The sequence below is a fragment of the Danaus plexippus genome, chromosome Z, assembly GCF_018135715.1.
Source record: "Danaus plexippus chromosome Z, MEX_DaPlex, whole genome shotgun sequence".
Lineage (NCBI taxonomy): Eukaryota > Metazoa > Arthropoda > Insecta > Lepidoptera > Nymphalidae > Danaus > Danaus plexippus.
In genome coordinates, this window is record NC_083559.1 from 10,332,019 (window position 1) to 10,356,560 (window position 24,542).

The 24,542-nt window shown below is 28.2% G+C and overlaps 1 protein-coding gene across 1 annotated transcript in view; it reads right to left on the reverse strand.

Moving 5' to 3' along the window:
* Positions 1-24,542, reverse strand: part of LOC116777930 (uncharacterized) — a 67,341-nt gene that overhangs the window by 25,115 nt on the left and 17,684 nt on the right. Inside the window, exons 3-6 of the mRNA XM_032671742.2 lie at positions 23,042-23,165; positions 20,012-20,097; positions 19,001-19,096; positions 6,089-6,151 (exon numbers count right to left, since the gene is read on the reverse strand). Of these exons, the coding sequence (XP_032527633.1) occupies positions 6,089-6,151; positions 19,001-19,096; positions 20,012-20,097; positions 23,042-23,165 (369 nt within the window). The remainder of the gene's footprint in view (positions 1-6,088; positions 6,152-19,000; positions 19,097-20,011; positions 20,098-23,041; positions 23,166-24,542) is intronic.

Here is a 24,542-nt window from a genome sequence, read left to right on the forward strand (position 1 = left end):
GTAAAGAGAAACTGTAATCATATTATTGAGGGTTTTTTAATAATTCTAATAATTCACTTCACACTATTTATAGTCACAATGAATCACCTTCAATACGTAAACGAAACGAGTAACAGTTTCTAGTGTAGGGGATCCGATCTGCACGACGGCTGGATAGCAAATATATATATGTGTGTAAAAGAAAAACCATTTCAACAAAGCCAAGCAACAAAATAATATATTTCCATATGACCTTACAAATTGCTTATAAGATATACTATATAATATAATTTGGAAAATAAATATAAATACAATGTATTGTAAATTTAAATCAAATTTTCCAACTCTTTGATCTCAAACTGGCCTTTAGATCGCACTTTGTTAGAAATTCGTTATTTATGCATCTTCTGAATGTTCGTTCATTAGTTTGAGCCTCACTATTGGTAGTTTATTCAGTTTCTATTTACTCCTATTTTCAGAGATACGTCAATAATATATATAACATTCTATATATATCAGATAACAAGTAAATAAATACTTTAAAATTAAATGACGTAAATTGTTAGGTAACACGGAATGAATTAAAAATCTGTCATCTATGAAATCTGTCAGAGCATTGTTGTCATCAAAAATAGATATTTATAGTTACATTCCCAATACCATTATATTTTTTAACTGATATCCGTGTCTGTATTGTCAAAAAAATGAATATTAAAAACATATATATCGGCGCAAGCAGCTTCAATGACGGATGCAACATGAAAATAACTCAAGGCTGTCATCAATTATTATAACAACTTATTGTTCGTCGTTACTATTGTTAAAAGTAAAACGAAATCAAAGAGAATAGAAGTATGTTTGAATTCTGGTATAAATATGACGTCTGGACGCAAAATAGCGGACTGCAGAGTTCAGCGAGTGCGGATCATAAAGAATGTGATTATGAAGAACCTTCGAGAAATACAAGAACATTTAGAAGAATTGAAGTTTCATTTTAAAATATCTGGAACGTACTGAAACAAGTGACATTAGTGACGTCAGCGAGGCTGGCGTCCTGTCTTTAAAATAATGAATTTGTATTAAATCCGATATATATGTTTAATTATGTAATTAAACCTAAAATTATATAATTATAATAAATAATGAATATATATCAAATAAATATTCATTAAAATCCAGGTTTCTTGAAAAAAAATTATAAGTTTAAAAATAAAAGAGGTTAGCGCAATTTTTTTTTTTAAATAATGGCCAATTCTTTAAGAAATAAATAAAATGAAATACAATTTTACTCTATATAGACATGTAGCCACGATGCTAATACAAAACAGCAGACCTTAATAATTTATGTTACTATAGAATGTGTTGTTTTAATAAATCACTTTTTCTGTCTTTTCGTTGTAAAATTTTAGCGAGGAAGTTGTAGAAGTCTCGAGTAAATGAAAACGCTAACGAATAAAAAATTATTAATTACTTGCATTAGTTTATAATTGGCGTAGCAGCTACAGATTTCCACATTTTTCAGTTCATGCTTCATCCTGAACACTCAACTACTTTCGACATTACTGAATGCAACTGGAAAGTAATCTAATGTTTTATAAGGTTTAAAATATCACTTAGTTATGCTTCAACAATTAATATAAAGCCATTATTTTCAGTCGCTTTTTATTCAAAATTAACTAAGTCATTGTTTTCGCATTTATTAAAAACATTGTTTGTATGTACAGTATATATGTAGGCAACGATTTTCTACGTAACCATAAACGAGAATCGGATAACGTCCCTAACGATGTAGCTAGTTTAAACTAAGTATTCTTAAGAATAAATATACAAACAAGAAGATTAAAATGACTCGGGTGCAATCAGGTGACAAATCTCGTTAGGATTCACAGCTCCTAAGACTAATTTATCCATTCCATGAAATTAATGAACTGTGTCTGAAATATACTTCAAAGATAGATAAAGATTTAATTTTTGTTCCATAAGATTTTTGTTATCTTGAATTTTTTAACTATGCCATCATTAACAAAAATATGGCACTATTAAAACTAGTTCGATGCCAAGCTAACAGCAATAACAGAACACCACACCAAAATTCTCTGGGAGGCAATAGATAGTCGATGTACATACGAATAATATTTTTATATAACATTTACATGCTACCTTATTGCTGCTCTGTGTACTGAAGGTGATAAATAAAAACATTGTTCAGGCTTCTAAATAAAAAAGTAATGATATGAAGAATAATAAAAGATATATTAGTTCAAGTTTTTTACTTTGGTTTTATTAAAACGATGTCCCTTTAGTTTAAAAAAAAATTTTCACGCCTCAAACAAACGATACCTGTGTCTATTTTTTTTTTAAATATTTTTGTTCAAAACTTGTATATATATGTTAGCAAGTCTAAATATTGACAATCGGTAATGCATATGAATACTCAATACTAGATTTTATCGCAAAAATTTAAGTTAGGAAAGTTAATAATAAAAAGGTTTCGAAAATTATAAAACACGAGAAATAAAAAGATCAATGGCATTTTTCATTAGTTTCGTTTACATGGAACTAAACGGATGCACTGACATCAAATGTGTATGGATATAAAAATACAACGTTAACTTGTTGCTCAAGCCCTGAAATTCATAAAAATCAATACATTGCAGAACGTGCATACAACAATTTGATTAAGTTTTTAAAGTTCGATGCATTTGTTATAAGGTGGCCGGTTGAAAAATAATGAAGCTCATAAAAAATATTTTTCTATTTGGAAACCATCGAAACGAAATTGCTTTAGCATTATAAAACACTATTTCAGAATTTTATAGAACTTTTTACGATTTATATGGAAAAGTTCATGGTAACATTTATTTATTATTTTAGTTATATATTACTCCATATAGTCTCTTGATATTTAATTATTTCTTTGACTATTTATATTTTAATAAAATTATTTTTACAGATTTAATTAAAGTTTTTTAAATGAACTGTGCTGTGTTTAAGTTCATTTCAAAAGCAGTTGGGGTTTACACAGTAAATAGTAACTTAAACTGCGTATGTTTATGAAATTTTACTACCATATATTATGAATATACTGATCCATTTAAGGAGGTGTTTTTAAATATCCTTCTTGTAAAATATTGGACCGGTTCTTAACTACGTGGTCACTTTAGAGTGTCTGAGAAAATGCTTATCCCAATTTAAGTTCCCATGATATTTCTCATAAAATCTGTAATGAATACATATTAACTTGAGATGCTATAATTAAAAAAAAAACCGCCCCAATATCGCGACGGAGTCAAACTTTTCTCAAATATTTCCATTTCACGGATCAGTGATTAATATAAGTTAAAATTTTCAATATATATTTATTTCTTATTCCACAGGAAATACCACAGCTCAAAATCACGTTGAGATATGTTAAAAAGTTTTACTATAAATGAAGTTAACTCGGATTAAATTATAACAAAATATGTTCCTACTATTTGTTTATTTAAAATTTAATTTATATAATAACTTGTACAAATAAAATAAAATAATCTCTCTCGGTATATGTGTGTCAATACATTGTGGAATTAAATTTGTGGTTTAATTTTAATTAAATCAAACAATAAAGTGTATAAAATGAGATTATAAGGGAGATTCAATAAGAGATGATAATTATTAAATTGGAATGTTCCGTACGATGGTTGCTAATTAAGTCTTAAATCTGAGGGATAATGATCATATTTGTTTGTGTACATAACTTATTTGTGTTATGAGAAATAAACAAAGAACTAAAAATATGTATATCCTATTACTGTTTTACTGTAAACAATACTCTCTTCTCTAAAATATTACCGGCAAATGTTTAAAAGCTAACAATTTATATTGTATTCCTAAACATTAAACAACTCCTTAGTGCTAACACTAAACATATGCTTTAAATGTCATAATACCTATAATAATACAATGGATTCAACTTATAAGATGTGAAGTAGCCAAACTTTTTTCAACTGGTAGTAGATTACATTATCTACGGCTTTTACTTTTAGCTATAAACAAAATATAGTTTTTTCTTATTTTTATTACTTTTTAATTTGAAGAAGATAAGTATGCTTGAAATAAGAATATATAAAACTCATCACGCATTATGAAACGGTAGCGTTAAGGTTCCATACAAAAGATAAAGGCTTAAGGAATAATTACCTTTTTAGGATATTATAATTACCCGGATAGCGAAATATATAAGTGGTATACATATTATTTTTAATAGAAAAATGATTTTTTTCTAAAAATTATACAAATAAATATAGCGGCATTGATCAATAGTATCTATCACCACAAAGAAATACAATGCGTTTCTAACAAAAAAGAAGATAAAAATACATCCATTTTTAGGTAACAGCTCTAATAGCCAGGATTTATGTTGCACGGAGTGAGACCGCGATTCGTAGAAGCTTGCATGTAGTAGTAGTTTTTGCGATTTTTTTTTTAAACGTATTTGATACCTTTAATAACAATTTATCTAAACCGTTTCATCTTTCTTTTATGTAAGTGTGAGCTGATAGATGTACACGTTCACATAAAATTATTCATTTAAATTTACTGACTGTAATATATCCTTTTGTAAAAAAATCTACATCAAAATAACATAATATAATGTAATATGTTTGTAATGAAAAAAACAATAAATAATTAAAAATATACAAGGCGTTTTGTAATATAATCTCATATTTTTTATTAACATTCCGTGTAGTATAGCCGTCGCGACGTACATGCTTGAAGTGCAGGTTGGGCTGATTAAAATTATCCAGGGTCATAGTTCATTGAAGCCATTATGGATTGCTTGTTATCCGTTCATTCGTATTCACTTGATTATCGTTCATTTTAATTATATGTCGTTATAGTCTGGAATATTCGTATGTTTGTACGAAAAAGAGATATTTTAAACAATTGCATTACCTCTTTTTCTAAAATATAGAATTAATATAAGTTTCACTCCGGTTGTCTTAGTTTTTAAAATTATGACTATAATTATCAATAGAGCCGGGTATCTTTTTATGTTACATAAAGGCAGAGGTAAGTTATCAACGTTGAGTTGCAATACTTCAGCAAATAAGCACATTGTGAGCGGAATGGCTTGATTCCCGACCTTATACAGGCAAGATCCCGCTACTATTAGACGACCGCCACTATTTGTATTCCCTCTTTGATGATTGATTAAATATTGTAAAGGCATTGAAGAATTGGCGACAGTACATAAAAGATAATTAAGATGTTAATTAGTTTGGAAGAAACCCGTCCCTTTTGACTTGTAGAGGTGATGTACGTATATAAAATTTAAAATAAGTTATTACATTATCACAAACTGTAAAATATAAATATAATAAGTCATTTTTCCTCGTTCTTACAAATATTTTTTTCTAAGATAAGACTGATAACATCAGACCTAAATTTATTGTTTACAATTAATGTTAAATGTGTAAATAATTGTTACAAAATCCTTTGTCTCGTTGCCGGTGTGTTTCAATTGCTTACTGTTTTCCATCTCATTGTAATCAAAACAAATTAGTACAATCAAAATAAATTTGTACCTTAATATTTTACTGGAATGTCCATTAAATTCCCGTCAGTCTTGAAAAAATTACAATTATCGGTAAACATTTATTTTTTTTAATAAATTTTGAAACATTAAGAATTTTCAGCTCTTTAAGTCGATTCGATTTAGGGCGTAAATAATATTGAAACAAAAATTACTGGAACAAATTGCCGTCGTTATAATTAACTCACGTAGGGGGTAAGTCGGTGGCACACACGCGTGCCATGCGGCCTGGATGGCGGAGGGATTCAATTAAGGCTTAAGCAAAATGAGATTCAAATATAACCAACGAAGCCGGCCAGTATTCAAATTAACTTTTTTCTAAATTGAAAATATATACTCAGAGACTATCCTTCTTTGAAAGCACTTTGTACGGAATCGCATTGACAACTAAATCTGGAACTAGCCAGTGTCGTAAAGAAATATACGCGGTGAGAGATAGTTATTAACGAGATATTCTATTTTTTCTTAACTTACAGGTTTCATGTCTAATATATTATAACATGCAGACATATTTTTATATGTAAAAATACTCACGTTCAGAACAATGATGAAAAAGTCGAGGGTGAACAAAAACGAAGTGATTGGATTGAAGTTGAGCTGAAACAAAACAATTATATATTATATTACAGGCTTCACACAAAACAAATCCTTTTCTTATTTTAATCTAGACGCTAACATTTACTTTGAGGACAGTAAAATTTATATAATAATAATTTAACACGATGAACGGAGTGAAAATGAATGTCAGTTATATGATTTTGACTATCCTACACTTAATAAAAAACGCTTAGTTAAAACTATGTTTTAATTCTGCGAATATTTTTTTATTATCAACAGATGAATAATATAAGTTAACGAAACATAAAACGTAAAATTATCACAATAAGTAATATTTTCTCAAATAATAATAATAATGAAATGTGTATATTTTTAATGATTTATGACTTTTCTATTCGTCTTACCGGAATCACAATTAAAGGGACTAAATTCATAAATAATTGTAAGGACTTTCTTGATTTTTAAAGCACCTAATCATAATTTAATTATCAATGTTCCACGTTTTATTTTTTTCTCTTAAGAAAAAATCATTTACTAAAAGATGAAACTGTTAATTGAGAAAAAAATTTAAATTCATATCTCAGTAGCCCAGTGGTTGAAACAATAGTTTCATATACACTTTTTCCAATATCCAATATATTACGATAGAATTTTAACATAAAGCGCAAATCAACAATAATAATTTCCAAAGACTTTGTATACTTTATATATAAATATGTATATACACTATTTACATTATTGTACATATATCATTGAAACATCTGCCTTTATTCATTCGTTTAAAATATATGTTTTATTTATATACAGAAAGATATACAGAATATACAGAAAGGCAATTAATTCGTCCTTGAGTATTTCATCCACCCACACACACAACCAAACCAAAATGTTACCGATACCGAAAAATACATTACATAACTTTGTCTTTTATTTTAGCAATCTGAAAAATGGTAATGGATCTCAAACGAAAACTTACATAATAATTTAAGAAATAAAAACAGAGTTTAATTTTATAATTTGAACAGTTTATCTTCTTATTAAACAACGTATATATTCAAGGTCTCTGGAACGTTATGTAACTCATTTGTACAGAGAGGTCGACAGGAGATAAATAGCGAACGTAGGGACTATTGCTCTTCCTTTTACGGAAAGAAGGTCTCGTTTATGTAACCTTCATACATATATTGAATGACACAATTTTGATTAAAATTACTAAGCGTAAGTAATATAGAAATACTCTTTATTCTCACGATCAAAAGCCTATTTTTGTATATTCTTATGATACCTTAAGAATCGCGTAGGTTTTCAGAAATTCTTATTAAGTTTTAAACAATCCCTTTAACTTTATAATAAAAAGTATATGCTCAAGTTTTTACATATGTTTATTTGAATGGTAAATAAAAGTAAACCAAATATGGACCATTACGGACCTGCATAAAATTGGGAAAGTTAAGTATTCTTGCCTCCATGAGTTTCTAACATATTAACTGTCCTTATAATTTGAAAAGGGTTTTGAGCTCGGTTCAAGTAAATAAATGTATGATTACGAACTTTAGCCTTCTACTTCGTCTGCGTGGAAGTCGAAAGTGGTCTTGTAGAATTTATAATAGCATTTTTACCTTTGTAGAACTACGTTCGTTATACATTTAAAATGAAAAAACAATGTTCTGATTAGAACATCGCATAATTTGATTGATTGAAACACGAGTACAAACGGAACAAGAATATTACGTTCTCAAAAGAACGTAACTACGTTCAGCAAATTGAAACATTAAAACGCTTTGAAAAAAGCGCTTTCTACAAGAAAAAAAAAACAATGATGATTCTTGCATAACGCAGTCCCGAGAAGGATTTTTTAACTATATAACAAAGAAACATATTATTCTGGAAAATTCTAGATCCTGCACCTAAATTGGCAAAACAATGCAATGTTTTTACTTCCATTCTGGTGCTATTGCATATTTTCAAAATTATTTGGGAAAAGGAATTTGGACGGATATTTAATATTGTTAACGGTGTTTATCACTGAGGAAGCGGATTTATCCAGATATTCTACCCATTCGAATAATTTCTAAAGTGCTTCACTTATGATTGAATTTTGTTCGCATTTTGATTAAATAATCACCTGCACAAAATTCCATCGCGGTGTACTACGATAGAGTTATTGTGGAGGTTTATCATAAATATTAACACAGTAAACAGCAATTCTTAACATTGTGACCATTTAGACAATATAGCGATTGCTTCTCACTTTACCCAGTAGTAAACTTAAAAAAAAATCTTGTATATTCTATTATAACAATTCAAAACATTAATACTAAAACTATAACAGTTATATCTATGTTCATTGGTGAGAGAGCCTCAAATACTTAACACCACTTCTGTTGAGGAATTGATATCGGATCTTATTGCCTTCAAGTAGTCTCGGTTATTGATATAGATATAGACTTAGAAGGACAAAGCAACTGCACTGAGATAGATTTTTTTTTCTTAACTGTATAGTGCTGGACCGTCCTAACACCTGACGGTATTTGGAAATGAAGCCAAACGGTATTTGGAAATGAAGCCAAAAAAGTTAAAAACACTATCAAAATAAAAAGAGTTGTTTCTCGGTCTCAGCCATCTATAGGTTTTTCTTATACTGTAACAAAAAAAAAATGCCATGCAAAGTATGAGCATTTCCGCAAAAGAAAGATTTTATTCAAGTTATTATTAGTGAGTAATTTTAACTTTAAAACAAGGCATTCTTAAGTAGTTTCCTATCGCTTTTCATTTTCATTAGAGGATAATTTTTGATAAAATACTTAACGTCTTCCATCACTTCTGTTAAAGAATTTTATGTAAATATTTTCGTTAACATAGTTAGCTAAGATGCTGTACAGTTTAATTTTTTTTACATAACAACAAGAAAAACGTCAACTTAAATGACACTTAAAGCTGCTCAACCTTTCGATTGTTCTAATTTAAAGACTTGCACTCGATCCATATCCAATAACTTGACTTCCTCCGATTTGGAACCGAATGTAAAGACTCTTAATAAATTTTTGAATAGCTTCGCCTGTTTTACTTGATAATTCTATCCAGGGCTTCATTAAATATTTATTTCCTTTAAATATTACGTCCAATATAACTTAAAATATAAATTTATTTTAATCTACAATCATTACCGAATTAACTTTAGGGATCAGTTAAATATTTTTAAAGCGGTCACCGGTCTGTTATTAACGTAATTAAGACTTTTTTTGAAAAAATACTTTTACAACTATAGTATAAAATCCACACGTCACTCGAGATATGTAGGTGAATTGTGTTCATGGGGTACTGGCCAACTTTTAAGACCTAGAGGATGCTTGTGCTCTTACTTTGTAAATAATTAAGATGATCTATGCATTTATGTGATTTCAGTAAGACCACATTCGTTTATAATATATTAAAAAAGCGCTGAACACCCTGAAAACAAAGAGTCGAGTTTTTCTTATTTTGACTGATGAACAGAAGATTACTATAAATGTATTTTCACTACAGCCATACCTAATAAAATTGTTTAGTGATTCTAATACTAAAGATTAAAATTTTGACTTTAATCCTAGAAAAACAAAAAAATTAAATTCTTTTAAATTAATATAATATATTTAAATCCATTATATTGTAAATTAATTATGTTTATTCTCAAAATTTTTAGCAAATCAACAAAAATATATTATGTGGGTTCGAACTCAAGGGACAAGTACATTTAAAACTCATACTGGGGAATATTCTGATGATTTCACATTTACTCATCCATCTTCTGTATGTTGCCAGTATTTGCAATATGTAAAACATTTTATTTGACTTTTTCATTCAATAAATTTACCAAACAAGATCCCTAATGAAGCACCAGTTAAAAATTAATCAGGTTTAAATTGTCCAAAGTTTTCCTTTCGGATAGCTGAATAGAGTCAAATGACGTTTTCTGATATAAGACCATGTCTATCGTCCGTTTGCAGTGTGTTTATGTTTTTGAATGTACGCTTATGTTTTTGAACTTACGCATGCCTGTAGGCACCTGCAATTCTACTTTCAGTTAAAAAAAAATATAGGTTAATTTGTTTATATATGTTCGTATATAATTTCACTTTAAATAAAACTAAGATTTCGTATACACTACGCGTTTTTATTAGTTTAACACTACATAGGTACCCCCGACGTTCCAGTTTTTTGCAGCAACCGTAATCACGGGCAGACGAGATGAAAATGTCTGTTAGTACCTCTTGTTATCTGTAGTCTACCGCCAACGATTTCTTAATTTCCTAGAACAGGTACCACTTGTGAAGCATGCAAAATGCGCTTACTGTGTCTTGAGGTCTTGCGGTATGGTCATGGATAGAGGATTTTATATTTTTATGAGGGGCTCCCAGGTGGTAGATAATTTCCAGCCATCTTCTTTATTGAAATTTTGATGTTTTATAATTTCAATAGCCTCGCGGGTTAGTCTCAGTATTTTGGGTTTTTATTGTCGAATGTGTCCTTTTACACATAGATATGCAAGATAGTAAGTTTGTTTCCACTTCATCCTAAACTCATCGACTAAACATATAAATATAATTGGAGTGTCTGTTCGTAATACTGAAATAACAGTTTTTTTACTTCATGTGATACATAAACCAAGTTAACATTTTTTACCATTTTTGTTTGCCTCTCTGTTTGTATAAATGGCTAAACTATAAACAGAAGGTAAATCGATCGATTTATTTTATTCAGTAGCTTATATATAGAGTCGTTTGGTAATAAATAGCTGTATTTGCCTTTAAGCATCACTGGCGCTATTATAATATGGTAAAATTTGCAGTTCAGACAAGGATACAAATTGAAAAATAGAAGTTGCCAGTTCAGAGAATATTTTGAAGTCACCATGTTGTTGAGAATTACAACTGAGATAAAATGTTGAATAAAATCACACAATTTTATAATGTGGTTAATTTGCTTTTTTCTTTCGTTTTGCTACCATTCCGAAGAGTGAAGTGTGTTGTATAAGTATGAATATTTTTAGGAACTGGAGCTCACAATATTAACAGTTTCTTTTAGGAATCACGTTTAAAAGGAAACTTGAATTGAGACTTTTGATGTACAAATATATTCCATAATAATTCAGTTAAAACTCCTCAGCAGATTAAAATTGATTGTTATAATTAAAATACTTTGTTTTTATCTATTATATTTCATTTGTAAGATATGTAATAACGTAGTCACGGATCATGAAGAGCAAATTTTATTGTTTTACATTGTGGAATGCGGTTGGGAAGAAATGAACTTTTTTTTATCAAATAGCTAACACGTCACACGATGACTCCACGATTGAATAACGAGAGTGACATTGAATGATGGCGCAGGGCTTTGTCAATCCGAAAAGCAATAAAGTGTACCTCAGTTAAAATATAACGCGGATGAAATCTAAAATTGTTATGAATTTAGCATTTTCCAATATTGAGCAATCTGTGAATAGTGGGCCATGGAAATAGTTACAATGTACTTTATCACCATAATTGATTCATGCTTTTTAGGAGTTAGCAAATCTTTTTAGGAGTTTTAAAGTATTATATTCGCATTTCCCTTTAGCTTTTAGTTATCTAAGCTACAATAAGCAATGCGACAGAGACAAGTGACCATGGATATTAATATAGGATGCAGTGAAGCAAACTCGACATATAATTCAAGTAATTTTTATCTTAAATTATTACTTATATTATGACAACAAAACTAACTAAATAAAAATGTTTAAAATTATTTATTATGTATAAATCATTTTTATGTTGGAAAATAAAGTCATCAGTTATACAGCATAAAATTGCTAGTTTTGTAAATAGTTAAATATATGAAGATTGTAGAATAAAACAAAACAAGTAATTGAAAGTAAATTTCAATGAAGAAATCTGGGGTTGGCGACTTGATCGGCTTTGTTAGAACAAGTAGGTCGTTGGGGTCTTACTCAGCCTAGGAAAATGTAGCCTCCGGAGACAGGGAAAGACTAATATGAACTATATTAAAACATTCTACTTTGAAGATGCTATTATTAAAAGATAAAGTCAATAAAATTAAAATTACTAGGTTAACTGTTTCTAAATAATTATAAAAAAGACGCTTTTATAAATTTTCCGTTGAAAATATTTTCTACGATAACCTGAAAGTAACAACTTTATTTCATTAAAATAATCAGAGTACTTTTTTATTCTTACTATTGTCTGTATCTTAAACTATTAGCCACGTTAATGTATGTAAATAGCATTACACAAACGGTCTTTATTCTAAGGTTTCTAGCAACGTAAAACCAGATTACAATGGCCGGGATACATGAAACCCATAGATTGTTGCATACTCTATGACCGACTATAAGCTAACTGTTCCACGGCCAGCATTACTTAAGGGATGATTAATGATCGGTGAACGGAAAGCTTTATATAACCTGATTGGCTTACTTTGATTACGGAATTATGGTCACATTTCTGTCTCCACATATTTGTAACAAAACTGTGTTTATAAAAAGATATAAAACTTTCAATTTGATCAAGTTGTACATAGATTAAATGTTATTTAGATATAATTAATTAACTACATTCACAAATACTTTAATCAATTGATGATGTCGTCCGACTGTAATTTTAATAAGTATACAATATTGAGAAATTAATTTAAAAAGTTGAGACAAAGTGGTATAACTATTATTGATTGATGTCCAATAATCTTGAAGCAAGCTTGTAGTTACGGTACACTGTTACCAAGATTTATGAAACTATCGCAATTTCCAATGTGTGATAATCGATTTTCCGTATCTATAAAATTAATGTTTCGCTATAAATGCTGACTATGTTATATTGTGAAATATGATATTGAATATCGATATAAATTAATTTGTAAAAGCAGGCTATGTTAAATGTCTCTGTGGATATAACATCATTCTGGAAAGAATATCTACAAACTGTATTAGGTACGATTTAAAAATAGCAAGATTGACCTTAAATTTAAAGAAAAGATAACTATCCTTTTGATATCAACAACTCATTACTCAAAACATTGATATTCATATGTAAAACGAATATTCGTTATAGTGAATTCTTCCATAAAATAAAGCTTCTCCATGAATAACTCTATCAAAGTAGTATTTATTTAGTAACAAACAATTTTTATCTGAAATTGTGATGACATTATTCAAATTGATATAGAGGAACTTCACAGTCTATTATTGTTCAGTGTATTATTCAATGGAAATATTTTGAGCAGTAAAACATAACTATTGCCATCGGTTTCAATACAATTTAGGAAAAATAATGCTAAATACGATGAGACAAACCACGACAGATTTTTAATTTATGTGTCTCAACACATTCAGGTACTATTATCTCTTGTAATTAAAGCGGTTACATCCAATTTCTTGCGGAATGACCAATTTGTGTACAGATATTGTGGACTCAATTTGAAGATGTTTAATATTTTAACTCAGCTATTTCCTAGTTTCCTAGTGTATTAAACTGTGGTTTAATATATTTGGAAGGTTGGTTAACTGTCGATGACAATTATTTTAAAATCTCATTTTCCTTACATAGCTAAGTTTGTTTATGCAGGAAATATAATAACATTAGTAAAGTAACACATGCTCTTTATAATGACTAAATAAGTGACAAATTCTAAAACCCGAATTTATGCTGTTATAAGCTTAGTTCTTAAAGAATTTTAAAATATTTTTTTTATTGATTTTTCCGATTCCCCAAGATATAAAGCTGAGAAAATGGCATATAATAGTTCTAGCAAGTAGCGAGTCCCTTTAAGAATATCGCATGAACAAAAATCAATATTAAATTGCGAATTGTGAAGGGTAACTTTTTTATTATACCCTTGATCGAAATAAATTCAAAAATTAAGATAACTAAACATGCAATTGTTTTTATTCAATATATTTTTAAATGCTGAATATTTTATACACTCCATACAGTATGGACACAGGTCCACTTTAAAACTTTAGGATCTTAGATTATACTAAAATAATACATACGTCTGTAGTTTTATAATATAGCAGAACAATGTTCATTGAAACATTGTATAATTTGTTTTAATCGAGTACTATGGACAATGACTTATGATTTATAACAATGAAGTTAACCATCGAACAGAGATAGACAATTAATGATCACACAGTTAATATCCCTCATATTATGGAAAATTTACATACAAACGTCATGGGAATGAACACGAATATAAACATTTACATTAAAACTTTTATTTCACGAAATCGACATGAGTAAAATTTATTTTAGTTATAAAAACTGAAAGTTTACAGACGCTTTATAAATAAAGAAAACGAACTCGTAGATCACAGTGTGTACTTAAGCTTTAAAATAGTCATTTATCATTTTTTGTGGCAATAATAAAAGTTTTGACAACACAGTCATATTTTATTTTCTTATATTTTCTAATAAATTTTACTATAATATTATTATATCATTTAAATGACTCTTGAAATTTTTTTAATAAATTTATAGAATGCAAGGGTTCCTTCACCAAATTCAGATTGCGCCTAAAAAAACAGATCCCTCACGTTACTCAACTGAATGAATTCAAGCTTCCGATGAAACTAGTTTTTCTATTGTTTTTGTTTATTAAAAATAAATACTATGATGACTTCCTCAACCTTCCATAGAGATGGTATTTTTTCAATATAAATTTAATGGTAAACGAGTAATAAAGTGTGTTAATGACCAATGTCATTACTTCGATTCATTTTCCGTAACAGAGAACTTTCCTCGACAGTAAAATCAAGCAATCTCTTTAATGTCCATAAAACGATCGTAAATTCGACATAATTAAAATAAATATTATAAAGATGTATCAACGAATATAAAAATTAATTAAAACTGTATGACATGTGGTATGCATTAACAAACACGAAAAGCAACATCACAACTTTGGTAACTTTAAACAGAAATGAATAGAGTTTTTATAATTTATATAATACTCCAGTTATTTTAATATCAGAGAAGTTATAAATAAAATAAAACTTTAGGAACAAATATTTTATAAGTTAATACACATCACTAACATTTAACTTCTTGGATATTTTAAAAGTGGAATCTGATCTGATCGGGCAGTCCGTTCGGCGACCATTATTCTTACTTTTCTAATATTCTCAAACTGATTTAAAGATTTTATAGTTTTCAGTTGCTCAATCATAAACATATATTAAATAGAATGTTACCCATTACATAGAAAAAAAGAGTTGATTTTACAAAAAATAGATATACTTAGACAATCGTTCTTTAAAGACTCGAGATTACAATCTGGCTTAGCAAACAAGAAAAAAAACGATGTTTTTAGTAAACCTACGTGTAAAGTTAGAAGTTCAATCCCATACCAATGCCTTTAGTTCGACAAGACTTACGTTGTTGATTAATAGAAAAAAATGTAACCTACAATCATTGCTAAATTTATTTTGCAAGTTACAATCTTTTTATTTTAATAAATACAATATTTTGGTGACGAGAATAAACGGACATTTTTTTTCATAGCCCGTGAATGAATAGATTTTTTATGTTCATATTAATTGAAACACGATATAAAATCAAAAGAGTCGAGGAATTTCTAAAATTCTATTTTTATATCAGACTGTCAAGGGACGTGATATATAAAAATGTATTGAGGCTGGAGAAAAAAAAATATCGTATCATAAAATCCAGTCCATTTCGAGATACATTATTCAATTATATGCTTTAACTGATGCCAGAATAAAGAACGAAACCCGTAAGTTTTTCAAACTCCTACAATTAATTATTATTAATAAAAATACATATGTGTATTTTGTCTAGAAGTAAAACATGCTCCTGATGTCTCTATGAACATTTATGTTTGACTCTGAGAACCAGCCCAAGCCAGCCAAACAATTTAAAACGACTTTGTGATCCTGCTTTATGTTGGTATATTGGATTATATTATTTCCTTATTTCTCAACGTTTTAGGGTATGCGTAGGCAGAAAATGTAATACATTTTCCGAGATAGTAGACATACAGTCGTTAACGTATTCAAATTTTTGATATTTTTTTACTGTGAAGTCAGTTATTCTTCATTTTTAAATTGAAAATACTCCGAATATTTTTACTCTTTACTTTAACTTTTTTAACATTTTCCATATATGAGTTTTAGCGAAAAGTGTGTTTTTAGTGAATGATTTTGAATTAAAAAGATTATTATTTTTTGTATCTTTGTCATGATCGTTTTTGATTCGTAATAACCTATAAAGACAAATATAGAACTATAAAATATCCGAGTAGACCAAGAAATAATGGTCGAAACAAAATTTAATACATTCGAATAAACTTATCTTCTTTTAAAAACGTTCTTTTAGCATAAATACAATAGGATAAGTATGTTCTGAGATTCATTTAATTACTACCATACATTACATTTATCAAATTCCCTATAAAGTTAACCCTTCCAAATTACTAGTTTAATAATCTAGCTTGCATGACAATGGACTGTTTGAATATCTAAAGCAGATGGTAAATTTGTAAGGAATTTAGAAGTTAGTCGCTATATTGGTTTGCAGAATGCGAGATCGCTATTCACAGAAAATAGAGAACAGGAAATAATACAGGTTAAAAATGCAACTAAAAATATATGAAAGAGGCTCCTGTAAGCTTTTCTCTAGAAATAATCCATACATGTCATATTTAAGGACCGATTTTTTATTATATAAATTCAAAAATGCGTAGAAATTTCTTACCATTAAAAGGAGAATTAAAAAAAAAGCATAAGTATTTTATTTCATATTATTATTGTATGAAATTTTATTTAGATAATTTATTTTTAAGAAATGCTTAAATTTATTATTAATATGTCAGTATTAAAATACGAATTCGTAATAAGGAATTTGTAAAGTGTATTTATGTACATTAAAATTGTTGATATCAAAAGCAACTTGAAATTTCAATTTGCAGATTTTATTTTTATAAGTCAATTGAATTATTGAGTACAAGAAATATTTTATAACAACATCGCCTCAGCAAAGAATCATGCAAATAATATAAATATCAAATTACAAAGTCATGAAAAAGGAAACTCAAATAAAGGTTCTGTATATAAAATCCATGTACCATAATGGATATAATATGTTTCCTAATTTGTCGTAGTAAGTGAATGGAAAATTATAGATTGGTAAAAGAAACAATTTTATAAGTCTTTAACAACTATTGTGTGTGTCGAAAAATTAAATTCACTAATCAAAAATATACTTTTAGGAAGTAATTGCAGCAACTTTTTTTTTATTCGCAATGTTTTCAATTACACGCATTATTATTTTACTAGCAAAGTTTATTTTAAACGATATGTCCTAGTACAAGACTTAATTAAGGCTGACTTAAGAAACTAACGATCCTGAGGAAGTAAGTTTAGATGAAAATCTGAATCAGTACAAAATATAATTCCTGACACACGATACTTACTTCAAGCACATTTCATATACCTAATAAGAATAATGACGACTTTATATAAAGATTATTATGTATGTCATAAGTTATAAAAAAATTATTTATTCATAGGAGTCCAAGAATACTTGGTGATTTTAATAATAATAATAATACAAATAGTACAATAATATTACTCAGTATAAAGAACGGTCGACTGATATTTTTCCAGTTGTTACCTTTTTAAAATTTCCTTGCGATGAAAATTTCATAGAACCTATAATCTAGAACACTTATGAAGAAATTTATAATATGTACGAATTATATATTAACGAATTATTTTGAGACAAAATAATCTTTTTTTTAATATAAGATTAAAAAATGCAGAAAAATCTCATACAAAACTAGTTTGATTAATAAAAAGGGTAACCTAACCTTTATATTTCTTCAAACTTTATATTTTTTACTAATCCACAAAAACTTTCAGACTGTTGTATTAATACAGTAAATTTATTAATTAGATTTGTCGTATTAATTGAAACCAAGCCACAGTTTAGTTACTATCAGAATAAAATATATTCCAATAACACCAAAGATATGAAAATCAGTGTTGTTAAAAAAAAAGAGAAGTATATATATAATATCTAGATGTTTTATTTTATTAATATGTCGGCGATGGTAATTCTTAAAGAAAAAGTTTAGTAAAAACTGTCACGGTTAATGTCAACATGTATTCGTGAACTTGTACTTGCGATGGGAATTTTAATTTTTTATGGAAATTATTAATTATGAGGAAATGTATTTTTAATTTATAACATTGTGCATCGATTTTATTATATTACATAAAAGAAAGTTATAATCAATGTTATCTTTGCTTTCAAAATTTTACGTCCGGTTCTAGGGTTTGATGAGGCAATTTATTTTATTAATTGAGTTAAAATCCCATGACAGAACTCAACTTTTAAAGACACTTATAACCATTCTCTGAAACAATTTCTGCAAAGCAATGTTAATATAATACAATCATAATAGTAGAAAACTATATAAAATAATCATATATAAACGGAAAGTGTTATGGTATTGTTTAATAAAACATTTGGGGTATACTAAAAATAATTGTTTTTTTTTTTTGCTTTCCGTATACTAATAGCCATTTGTTGTTATATGATATACGCTAAATGTACAAAGAATATTTCAATCAGGGTCCCCAATAGAAATATTGTAAACAAAGGCTTCATTTAAATTGTTACAAAACTAAACATTATAATTGAAATAAACATTCATAGATCGCAATTAAATTTTTTTTTAACGCAAGCATTTTGTACACAGGAGAGCATAAAATTTCGCTTGCTTATAATTTTTGTTAATATTCCGTTTGTAAGTCGCACTGCGCGCTGTTTTATTGATGATGTAAATGTTAATTTAGTTGATATAAAAATTGCTATATGCTGATATGAGCCTCACCGTTTGTAGATAGAACAGGTACACGAGATTGACAACCTCAACCAGCGTCTCCAGTCCCATTGCGAAAACCCACGGCAACAGCATGAATTTTATATCCTAAAACGAACAATAAATCATTAGTAAGAATTTAAATATAAATAACCTATTAAGTATTAGTTGTAAGTCATATACTCCAATTCTCTTTAAAATACATAAATTGGTGATACTAAATTAAATCAATTACTTTAAATTGATACGTTGTCTGTGCAGGTTTAGAGTAGGGTATTACAAATGTTTTTTTTTTAGGCCGGTTAGACGGCTCCTAAAAAGAGTTTCCCTACGTCATCAAAAAAAAAGGGTAATAATTTCAATAGTATTCAAGCACGATCTTTGTCTGCCGATTTTAATATCATGAAATAATCTCGGTCAATCAATTCATCGAACTCAATGTGTCACTAGTCAAATGTTACATATTATGGAATACTATTGAATTCTTCTGTCAATAAAACCTTATACACATTGCTGAAGAAAAATACTATTTTGTAGCGTCTTTTTCATCTATTCAAACTTTAATTTTTTTTTTGTCATAACTAAAAACTAACAAACCTATTTATATCTCAAAATCTTTAAAATTATTTGTTGCCAAGCAATTAATTTGAATAAAAGTTAATGAAAATGAGATTTTTTTAAATAAAACTTATATCAAACGCTTTGTTTTTGGGATTTACTGCTTGATTTTATTATGGTACATTTTAACCGCCGTCTCGCCTTTCGACAGACGAGATGAAAGGTAGACGTAGCGTTATAAAATCGGAGATAAATCCTGAAAATATTTTTTTATATAAATCTATCCTCCCGAAAGCCTTCAATATCATTAAAACTATAAATTATTGAAAAATATATATTTTTTTAATAATGTTAAAATACCGTTGTTAAAAATATTTAATAACCTATATTGATTTTTATGCGTGACAAGCTCTTATTTCGGCAACTCATACAAATATAAAGAATTAGAAAAATATTGAATATTACCTTATGTACACCGAATATCAGAAGGACGCACGCAATAAGGCCTAGTGTACTGCAAGCCAGCAGAGTGATGTTCAGTGAGACAGTTACTGAAACAAATTAAAGGAATAAAACACCTCTATAAGAAAAGACTTTTGTATCTAACGTATTCTTCATTATTCTAGTATAAAACATTAAATTGACTTGAAGTACAAGTTAGCTCACTGCAATTGAAATTATACCCAAAATCAAGAACCTAGACCTTTTATTTTTGGATGATAAACATTTTCAGCAATCGATGTTTCATTGGACTAGACTTAGCTAAGACTAAGCTCGCATATAAACCCAAATTGTACAGCTTGAGACCTCATTGAGCTCTCACTTTACGTTCATTATAGTGTAGAGTAAAGAGCTAAGAACGAACTATGCTTAAACGACTACCTCTATGAATTATAAGTCTATTTCATATCTTTTTATTTCTCCCCATATATTATGATAGAACAGTCTACATCAATCCAATGGGCATTGTTCATTCTCGAACTCGTTACTAACATACGAAGTTGAAGGCAACAGGTTTTTTGTGTACAACAATATATTATGCGGGCTGTAGTTAAATCGTGTCAAGTGGTTCATTCTTTCAGCGTGACCTGGATGAACACTGTTATACTCACCAAAAAGTTATGCGCTCCAATACAGAAACGCATTCATTATTTCAACAATGTCATAATTTTTATGATATTATTTGTAAAACCTTTTGTTGTCGACAATAATATGATATTTTTATTAAAAATATTCCATAATATGCAAAAATAAAATTGTTAACAAGTCATGTTCATGTGTCTTTCAGTAATAATCAAGTTGCCTGTCGTAATAAAATAAATAAATTGAATTAAATACATTCTAAACGATGATTTAATTTAGATAACAAATAACAAACTTTTTTTATATAATTTACTAGTCATTAGATAATACTGATTTAACATTAGAAATGGCTGACGAGGAATTCACGTACCCACAGCCCGCTCTATTAACAATGAATTTCAGAATGCTGATGATATTACATTGTAATTGTAATCGCTGCTAACAAAATTTCTCAAGAAAACAATTTCATATTCACTAATAGCACATTTATAATTATATATTGGGTTTTATATATAAAAATTTGTATCTTTATCAATATTATCTTCTTCATTTTTCTTATTTTATAAATGTCTCTTTTATCTTTCTAATATATTCTAATTTCTAAGTTATTGTTAGAGATCATATCATGGGTCCCACATTTTAGTAATATTTATGTAATGTTTAAATATAATATTACAATCAATCACGTATTTAGTTTCTTGTAAACGCAAAATCTAATCTTGATCATTAGCCGGTTGCAAAGAGATATTGAAAGTATATTAAAAAGTAGTTTCATTTAAATATAACTCATATTATATAACCTGCCCTTAGAGGTAATATTATTTAATTTCAAATTAAATTTGATGTCTACTTTGGCCGTCTTAGTGAAATTAAATTTTCGGGGGCACCACCGATGATAATATCAAAGACCGGTGAATTTTCCCCCAAAGACTTCTCCTCTGCTTTCTTAATAAAATTGGTAACTGTAAAGTTTTTATAAGCTTATTTTATAAATATCACAGTAATGAAGTGTCATTTGAGAATATATTTATATGATAAAAATTTTAAAATCTCCGTATCTGAGTGTACTTTTTTTCATTAATTCGGTTAATGTTTTGAAGTATTTGAGGTAACATTTTCGTTCCACTTCTAAAATTAACTTACTTACTTGTTTACTTTATTTAATAACTTGCGAGATTTATTATGAAATATAGAAATCTTTTAGTTTACTCGTGTTATAATACCGCATATTGTACTTAACTGTCTATACAAAAGTATCATTACATAATAATGTAACTTATATGGCAAAATGTAGAGGTAGAGGGTATACACGTGAGGGTAGTTTTCAGGTCATCGCATCGTATCCATCGATCAACAGCGCCCGCTTATTAACTATATGTATATTAGACCGTATAATTAACAGGGTAAGTTACTTTGGGAATTCTTTTAAAACGAAATTTTTAACAACCAAGATGCCTGCTGAGTCATTGTCTGTGTAGTATAGAGAACCCGTCTATGACTGGCCTGATCAATAATCTTACTTACTTGTTTAAAATACACCACTACTTTGGAGCTTTGTGAGCAAAGTTAACATAAAAGTGATTGCGAAGAATCATGATTTCAACTTTTATTAGACACTCGGATTCACTTTAAAGTAATTAAGTACTATCATGAGTGCGGTTAAGCCAATGCAATGTCGACGTAATTTATAATATAGATATTCTTTTTTAAAATTATTTTGTAAGATAATTTGATTTATATGTTACCTCAAGTCTGGATAGCAATATATAATATTTTTTTCCTTCTTGAAAATGGTGAAGACTTTCTTATTTTTCTCTTTATATTATAATATCACTTTTCTATACTATTTTTTTTTTGTAAGTATTTTCTTAATATTTTATTTACCAAATACCTATAGATTTGCTTAAAACTATGTGTAATAAAATAAATAAAGACAAATAATTCTAGAATTATTCATTTCATTCCTATTTCATATCGTCCATTTACAAAATATTTAAAGACATCTGCTAGTAAATTTTCACGAACAATGTCTTACCCGCCTTACTAGTTACGCTTTATTCCTAAATTCGAGGGATCTAATTGGTAAGTAAAAATGGAAACATACGAAATTAACATTACCAGCAATAAATATTAAATTGTCCCTTAAAAACGTAAATAAAAACTAATCTCCTTTTTTACTTTTAAGGAGGAGTGTGGTCGTAAGCTATTGAATTAAACGTGTGAACTATATAAATCTACGCAAGCCCCCCTTTCTCTACTTAGTATGTTTTATCTTATTTCTATTCTTAAACAGAACATTTAACAGCATGTTCTCTTTCACATAATGTTCTGATTAAAAGAACAGAGTGTTGTTAATTTCTACAGTGATCATTAATTAGTAATTCGTAGATTATTCATTTTAAATTTACTTACTTGGAGTAATTTTTTCCGGTTCAAGGAAGCTCTCTGACTCCGGTTCAACCATGTCTCCGTTCAGATACCGCTGCTCTACTTCGATAAAATGACCCATTGTCACTATGGTCACCGAGAAGTAGACCTGTTGAAATATATATATTTATGATATGAAAAGTGAAAATGTAATGTTTTTTTTTTTTGTTTTTGGTTAAAAATATATTACTAATACTTTAATTAAGAATGAAATGCTAAATTAAAAAAATACGATAAACTTATTTTTATAAAAAATTGGTCAGCTCTGATGAAGATGACGCATTGTGATATAAGACTTTAAATATTGAAGCAGCGCAGAACAGAAAGATCAATAATATCTTAGGACCAAATAGTGTCGTTTAATTATGATTTAAAAACTGTAAAACAAGTTACTGTTCATTAAAAGTCTAAGATCAGGTCTCACTAAGTTACACCTCAAAATAACAGCGAAATATTAAGTTTCTGTCCAAAACTCAATTTCGATACGATATTAAATAAAGAATAAATAAACATAAGAAATGAAAAAAATCTTTTTGAGTTAAATAAACCGACAAATGTTTATTAAAGAACCAAGAATGAAAGTAGCGAAATGATTTCGCGAGACATTGTTGAGGAAACAAGCTTAGGATTTGAGGAAATGGAAATTTTTAGTTTGTATTTTAACATATATTCATAAAAATAAGTGAATAAATAAAATATAAATGTATATGTCACATACACCGAATGAAATATATTAAAAGAAAATAAGTATTAGGTACATTATATTATATTTATTTATAAATATTCTGACAGTACTTAGTTTATAGTTCAAAATTTCGAAAATACCTAAAGTCAAGCTAATTTTAAGTCATGCCCACGAATTTTGTAATCATAACGTTATGCAGATTTATTAAATAATTTTCCGTGATAGTGCTCTAAGAGCAGAAGTACTCAGCAAGACCGTCAGTGTGACAAAATATGAATATAATTTTCAATAATAAGATACGTAATTCAAAGATATAACATATTTGTTTTATTTAATTTACGCGCTCTGGTGAAGAAAAAATACAATGAAAAACAAACCTTAACATAGGCCATTCCGTTATATTAAAAAACATTTGGCGAAAGCAGTGATAAATCGAGTACAATTTTCCGTCGGCCCCGAACAGTTCTTCGCTCTGCTCTCTCGTCTCAACTGGATGTAATTTTTTACCCTGATAGTCTAATAGAAACTCATTCTGCGTGTAAGTCTTACAAACGTATGATTTTCCGTGTTCCCTCAAGTCAATTGAAGACATAATTATCTCTTGACGTTATAATGTCATTTAAAGCTGTACAAGCTCTGAGGTTAGAATAAATTAAAATACGCCCCTCGATATAATTTATTAAAATTTAATTCCATTCTATTAACAAACCTTTAGGGTTAGGAATGGTTATATTTCTTTGACTTTTACTTTCATTAACTAATAAAATATTACATTATACGTATTATGAGCATCAAACTGTT